Raw genomic sequence first — 8048 nt, 5'->3', positions numbered from 1 at the left:
CTTACCATTTGCAAGAAAAACTCGCATTCCATTCAGCTGCTCAGCTGCTCTCCTGATAGGAATGGATGTTGTACTCTTCCTTTACAGATAACTACGTTTTCAGTTTCACGAAGTACTTCAGATGGAGAATTTATTTATTAACACTCGTTTTATCTTTACATGTTAACATATTTAACAGGTCAATTTCCAGTTGTTTCATTATAATCAGAGTGTAAGATAGAAAAGCCCTCACGAATTGAAGGCATCATGTTAAACTATTACGGCCATCTTACAGATCGTGACAACCGTGCAAATAAATGTCTGCGGTAATGGAAAAACTAACACCTCCATGCAACTTAGTTTTTCCAATGATTCATCAACCCCACAGTCCAATCTGGGAGACGCTCAAAGCTCAAAACTCCATACCTTGAAGATTAAAGATGTTCATTCACGGTGAAAGAAGAGTTCTGAGTTCCATATGATCCCTTAACCTGATAAGAGTTCAAGATCTTTCAAACATGGACAGGATCTGGAGGAAGGACACATCAAGGATAGAGAAGGCTCCTGTAATCAGATATCCAACTGGTAATATACACGATCTGACCAGTTTACCACTGTACAAAAAATCCTCAACGTTTTGCCAACAGTAAGGCGGCTTGCTTAAATGAGCGGAACAAAACGCTAGAGTACAATCGGGATCTTCGAGAATAAGGAGCTTGGCAAAAAAAGACTAAGCCAATAGCCAATACGACGACTTACTAGCGGTTGCCCTAACACAGTGCAAGAAATAGACGCTGCGACTGAGACGTGGCCCGCTAAGCTGCAAAGAGCTATTGAGCTTCGATCGTGTTGGAGGTTGAGGAGTGACTGGCAGGCACTTTGTCCCACTTGGTGGACGAGGACCTGTGCAAGCGGCAGCGGAAGGAGCCCGCATGCGTAGTAGGAGCGCACAAGCACTGCGGCTTTTGACCCTCACCTCCATTACTGGAAGAAGGAGAACGGGGAGAGGAAGATTTGGGGGAAGACCCGCCAGATCTGTTGTTAGAAGAGTCCATGGTGGAGATGCTTTCCGATCTGCGAGAGGAGAAAGGAGGGTTAGCTTCAAAACAGAAAAAGTTATAAGACAAGCGTAACAAAAAACTGCGAACAAGAAAGACGGATATAGTCTACGTCCAACAAACTCTATGATTAAGGTGATTAAAACAAAGACACGAAGCAGGAAGATGCAGGAAAATGGGAGACAAAATGGAAGAAACGCATCAAAAACACGCTGTATGATAAAACAGCTACGAACGAGCTCGAAACAAATCTAGAAGAAGAATTCGCTTAAGGAAACCATGGACGAGGGGGCAAGGAGGGGGAAGGGCTTGACGCCATGGAAGCTGCAGGGGGAGATCAGATGGGACGCGGGGAAGGGAGAGAGGGGGGGGAGAGCAACGGACAAAGTACAGAAGCAAAGGAACAAACGAACCGTCCAGAGTCACGAAAAGTACAGAGGGCTGAAGCAAGAAAGCAAAGACGGAAGAAGGAAAGACGGAGAAGGAGACGGAAACTCACCGGGAAAGTTTCCGGCGGCCGGGTACAAGAACGACCGGCAAGAAACTGAAATGGTGAGCTGGCAGCGGAGTTGCAAAGCGAAGGAGAGTTGGGGGTCGAGGCCTCTTTATAGTTGTATCTAGGCATCCCCCTGGCCCCACCGCTGCTCAGCGCGCTGCCACGCCGCCCCCCCAGCATGGGCTCCCGACCCCACCTCCTGCCACGTACTCCCCCACTCAATCCATCCCCTGCCCACCTGGCACCCGGCCCACCTCCCCAAACCCCGCACCTCTTGCCACGTCCGCCTTCCCCCCCCGTTGATTGCGTCGTGCCTCGTTTCTCTTGGACACGTTTACAGCCGTGTGCACGCGTGGATTTTGTAGATTGGATTGCACAGCGCTCGCTTTCCCCCACCCAAATCTCTAATCCTCTTGCTTTTTGTCGCCTTCTCACACAAAACTACAAATATCTTTTTCACCTATTGTATGTACACAATGTATTGTGGGTAGAAAAAACCAAATCTAGATAATTAACGTAAGTTGCCAAACATCTCTCTCTCTCTCTCTCTCTCTCTCTCTCTCTCTCTCTCTCTCTCTCATTCATTTAGCATCGTGATGCCCAATATGTGCCATCATAAGTCCACATTATTAAACCGATTATGAATTCTCCAAGAAATGCAAGGAAAGCACACTTTTACCATTGGTACACAAAATCATCACAACCAATATATGCAAGTGCTAACTCCACAAAGCAAGGAAAGAAACATCATCAAAGTTGAAAATTTGCTCTCTCATTAAACAAACACCAACAAAAGCCTCAATAGGTAAGTTCCCCCCCACCTCCCTTAATTGTTTTAGGAAAATTAAAGGGGTTGAAAATAATCCAACTTTTAAATCAGCCATGTTTTAGATTGAAATGGTCTATCTATAGAGGTAGCCTTGTGTGTTTCATGTTTGCTCTTGCCAATATTATCAATTGCATTCATGAAAAATGCTAGTTATTGTGGCATTTTCATTCCTTAAACTAGTGAATACCCTTCTTTTTCAACCTACTAGGTGTCTGTGTATCAAGTTCAATGTGTGTTTGTATTCTCCTTGAAAGGCGAGGCTCTTATAATACGTGTTTATTTTGGTTTTAGAGTATTTTCAGTGCCCTCTTAATGGTTCACAAGTGCCACCATTTTTAAGCTCCTTTATAAATGGCTTATTCTCTACAACTTTTTGACCTTCCTTAATGGTTGGCATTTTCACCCTTAATGGGCATTGCCTTGCCACCTTGTTAACTATCTTGAATGTCGAATGACCATGGATGCAAACACATATGGTACCTAGCTACGATAGCCAAGCTTGGCTATGGGAGTAAAACCATCAATCAATCCACACCAAGTCACATTGACAAAGTTTATAACTCCTCTCTAACTAGAGGCAACACTTTAGACTATGACATAGAATTTAATGAAACATGAAAAGCCTACCTCAATATGCCCATAAATACTATATTGATATTTTTTTAATATTTATGATCTTAAAGCATAAATGTTTTTGCTTATTTCAAGAATACAGTTCCTATTAGTGGAAATCCATCCAAAACTATTACTCTTACAATAGAAACAGGTGAGTTATCCATTGTAGGAAGAACCCTTAACACTACACAATCTTTATTTGTTAGTCTCATTTAAAATTTATGTGTTCTTATCATGTTGCAAGAGAGCTTCCACTCAGGTTATTCGACCAACAATTTACAATCATTTGATTACATAAAGATACCATAAACTTAAGTTTAGATGAACTAGTACGCAGAACAATAGATGGCTAGATATAGTAGAACACATAAGAATCAATTTATGAGCAATCAAGAACTAAATATAGATGTACCTAATTTAAACATTATAAATGGGGGGCCTTAAACACAATATACATTCCATATAAGCATCGTTTGAACTTTCAACTAATTATGGATTCATGGATTTGTGGATGCTTAAGTGAATCATAAGATATGTTGTCACGCTCACACTATGATCATGGCAATGTATGAAGATAGATTCTTTGGTGTAAGGGCAACATTCCCACAAGTTTAATATGTGTTTTGTCACGTGATTCGATTGGGTAAAGTAGCACGCATCATAAAGAAAGTAATATACAACTTTTTGTTGGTGGAGCTAAAGTGACAATTCATTAGAAATCTCAAAGTGAATAAAAGCTTCAACCTACTTTTTTACAATCTTTAGCCAATAATCATCCCACATTGATGCTTCACATGCTTTGTTACTTACACTTGTAAATCAACAAATTCCAATCATTTGAAATATACTGAAAGAAATTGGAAAAAATGCATGCCATAAAAATGTTTCGCACAATGAGAGGTTGGGATTTACTTGAATTCAATGTATCAATGGCATTATGATTTAATAGATGATTAGCTTCTATGGATAGCCTCAGAAAGGATCAACAATTCCACTTTAAAATGGAGTGCTTCTACAATTACTCGAGCTTATAGATTTCAATGATCTTGTAATGATATGGCCAGCATTGAAGCAAGATTATACCATAAATAATGGGATATTTCGTGATATAGTGATTCTCCATAACCTCACTGCATTATAATTCTTTAAAGCTTTAGTGAATAGATTCCATAGATTTGCTAATGAATCTACTCTAACCATTGTGTATAAAAGGGTGAAGTTGAAAACTAAAAAATATGCTTCCATAGCATACTACAAGCCTTGAAAATATTGTCAATGATATAAGGGCTCGACTACATTCATTGTATAGTGAAAAAGATAACACGTTCTCTAACAATAATTACAACATTTTGTTAGGCACTAAAAATTCTCTTTAATTTTTATAATATTCTTGGACCTACAATAATTTGGACTTACAGGTGGTTATTTCCAATGCAAGTACCTATGGAAGAATCGATAAATTTTTTCCTTGAATATCCCTTTGAAAGTGATCATGGCATCCCATACTTATAGAAGCAATGCCATTTGGGAGATTATCATGGTCCTATTCAATTAGGTCCATCCTACTCAATAATGTCTTTTATAGTGCTATTATGTTGTCACTTTAAGAGTAGTATAAATTGCATTAAGCTTTGAAATGCATATGTGAAGATGTCCAGGACTAACATTCACTAGAGAGTCTCTAGTTTAGGAGACAATATCAAACTTTGCTTAAATTAACAAAATGAAATATGCTGCTCCATATCGTTGTATGCTAGACTCCATTTCTCTTTTATTAAGCTTTTTAAATCTTATTCAATTCAATAATCTTTAATAGGGAATCAATCTTGGAATTAGTGTATGCTTTAGCACTTACATGAAAGACAATGGCCGATTCTATTCCATCACAATACTATTGTGAATGGCCCTCAATTGTGAATTACAATGTCATTTGTTCGTGCATTCTCATGTTGTTGTGGTTATGGCCATCAACGAGCTCTAAAAATATCAAGGGACTTGTGCACCATCCTCTTAAACAATTTTTTCTCTTCCAAATATTGCACTTTTACCCTTTCAATTCAAAAGAGCTACCTATTCCTTTTGTTGCTTGTGACTCGTAGCCTCCAAATCTTGGGACCAAAGGAGTACATTCTTTTTAATTTTTAAAATCAATCTTGCTCTAAGGAGTTGTATTTTTTTGGCTCATATTTTTCTCTAAGTGGTGGCTTAGCATGCTACTACTTTTTCTATTGGAGGGGTGGGTTGCATTCAAGAATACATAGTGCATTCAATATCTTCTTCTTAAAAAATGGTCACATATCAAAACTTTTAGTGCGTGCATAATTGTGTAAATAGTGACACATATGGCGGCACTTGTATCTCACATCTATTATTGTTCAATGAGGGATTAAAGTTGGTGAAATCTATAAACAAAATGGTTACATTTCACAAATTCTAATGCATGATTGATAATTATGCAAAATAAGTCATATGTATCTCACGTCTATTTTTGCTGAATGAGGGCTTCAAGTAGGTGAAAGTTGTAATTGGCTTACAAAAATGGAAGGAATTCCTTTTTTTGAACGTCTTATGTTATTTATGGACTGCTATAAGTTAACGCTACTGAGGTGGGGCAACAAGGGATTTTGTCTTCTATATGTGTTCGAGTCTTTAGTTGTTTGTTTATACCTTCTTTTTTTTCATTTGTTTGAGCCTCAACTATCAGATATGGCCTTTGCCCCTTTGATGCTTAAAATTTCTTATTTGGAGACCACTGGCCCGTTTCTTGGGATTACCTTTTCTTTCTAACTAGTCTAGTTTGCCTTCGTTTATCTTTGCTACACATTGATTCAGCTTCTCTCATGTGTAGATTTATAAGTAATATCACTTGTCTTTCCCTAGTTCCCCACCTTGTTTTGTGCAGTAGATTCTTTCCTTTTGCACTTAAGAGGAAAATGTCAATCTCTAAATGAAAAAGGCCTTTCATGAATCTCATTCAAAAAGCCCTTTATAGTGAACAATTACGGAACATTTAGAGGGTAAGTCCAACGAGGGGTATTTGCACTGCCTTTAATTGCGTAGAATTTATAGACACTAAGGCGACATACACTAGTTAATTTGGCGAGATTTGGGGAAAAAAACTTCTTTAGTTATAGTTCAAGATACATTGTATGTCAAGTTGTTGCTATGAGCTTCAAAGAGATTTAAATCCCCTAATTACATGGGGTTTTGAATTATACTTTTACACCATAAAGTTTTGAACTTATTCCCAAATGAAAGAAGTCTATCCTTTAGGCTCTTTGAACTTATGCAAGAATCGCCATTAGAACTACCACCTGCCGAGAACTTATAAGAAAGTCTTACATGATTCTCCTTAACCTTGAAAATAGGCCTTGCCCTTAAGTACTTATTACTCTTGCTTCTTGGGCCCTTCTTATAGCAAGATGAAATTTTCATTTAGCTAGGTGTTGAGGTTCTAACATGTTTATTTATTTGACAAAACTATTGCTCTCATTATTGGGGAACGAGATTAGATACATATATGTTGATGAATTTGCACAAAGTTCACATCATGGTTATACTTGACATTTCTGTTGGAATAATATCTAAATAGATAGACAACTTCCTTCTCTTGTATTGTGGTTCTATCATGATCTTAACATTAGCTTTTCGTCCTAGTGTGTTTATACGTTTTTCTTAGGTTAAGGTATTATAACTTGTGCCAATGTTGTGTTGATCACTAAGCATGGTTGTATTCTCTCAATGCCATCATTGGGAAGCTATTTATACTTTTGTAATACAAGGAGTGATTTAGCATCGAAAGATGCCTACTTCTTTATGGTGCCTACCTTTTAAGTTATCATAGCATACATAAGACTCCCAACCGCTGATGCAAAAGGAACCTTGGCCATCATGGCCCTCTCCTCATCTAATTTGGGACTATTTGCCTGACTTAGTTTCACATATGGAGGCAATGGAGTACTTACTGCCTTTCCCCCCCATATTAAAAGGCTGCAACACAACACTTGACCAAATTGTCTACTGTTGTGCAAAAATCTCAATGTAAGACAAATAGAGCTTTACCTACATTTGAGAGAGATTTGACTATGTTTACTTTGAAAGCTAGAAAGGAACACCACAATATTTCCATTTTTTAATTATCATTATTGCACCTATGCATGAAATCCTAATGCACATCCCCATACATAAAGAGACCAAGTATCATCATACTACTTGTCATGGAACAAGATTGTACATTTAAAAAAAAAAAATTTAAAAAAAAAAAAAAATATATATATATATATATATATATATATATATAGAGAGAGAGAGAGAGAGAGAGAGAGAGAGAGGACATTTACATCATAAAATTTAGAGAGGAGGTTCATCACTAATGACTCTATTGAGAGTGAAATTATATTACTTCGAAGTGAATGGGCAATATTGCCAAGGGGATTTTTTTCATTTTGTTTGGGATCAAAATGTCGGATGTATTAAGGGGTTGGTTAGGCCCTAGAACAGACCAAGTACAAAAAATGGCAAATCGCCCTCTGCCTACACTGCAAGTAGTGATGAAGATTACTTTTTTAGGTGCATACCAACCAAAAACAAATTTCTACTAACAACTGAAGCCTTGTGAGGCAAGCCCCATCCGAAATCTTTGAGGAACCCCTTAATTTGCATCATAATAGCTGTTGCTTTACCATCCCCATCCTTTTGATGATTGAAGACTACACTGTTATGAAACTCCCACATCGCCATGCATACTGCTGCATGGATGTAGGGCTAGCATACTACTAGACGAAAGCCGGGCGTCTTCTCCCAAGCCAAGGGAAATTTGGTTGTAGGTATGCCCAAATAGTTTGAGAAATCTACCTGATGGCTAAAAAGAGTCACTTCATTGAAAAGATGTGCTTTGTGCACCATACTGGAGTGTTCTTTTGAAATGTATTGCACATTCAAATCCGATTAAAGTGAATGCCCAACATTGCAAAGCTAAATTTGGTTGGAAAAATGCACAAATAGCTATGATGGCTATAGAAGAGTTTCTTCATAGAAGATATCCCATTAAACCTAAAATGATTAGTTACAA

The 8048-nt window shown here is 37.9% G+C and overlaps 1 protein-coding gene across 1 annotated transcript; it reads right to left on the bottom strand.

Moving 5' to 3' along the window:
* Positions 1–406: 406 nt before the first annotated feature.
* On the bottom strand, positions 407–1609 carry LOC147895689 (uncharacterized). The gene is made up of 2 exons (XM_087382892.1): positions 1537–1609; positions 407–1053 (listed from the first exon to the last, which is right to left on the bottom strand). Exon 2 carries the CDS (start codon positions 1032–1034, stop codon positions 810–812), a length of 225 nt encoding a protein of 74 aa, XP_087239018.1. The 5' UTR covers positions 1035–1053; positions 1537–1609; the 3' UTR covers positions 407–809.
* Positions 1610–8048: the final 6439 nt, after the last annotated feature.

Source organism: Dipteris shenzhenensis, chromosome 12, assembly GCF_047967505.1.
Source record: "Dipteris shenzhenensis isolate YYH24624 ecotype China chromosome 12, Dip_SZ_1.0, whole genome shotgun sequence".
NCBI classification, from domain to species: Eukaryota; Viridiplantae; Streptophyta; class Polypodiopsida; order Gleicheniales; family Dipteridaceae; genus Dipteris; species Dipteris shenzhenensis.
Note: the sequence above shows the minus strand (reverse complement) of the source record. Positions and strands in the feature narration are given on the sequence as shown.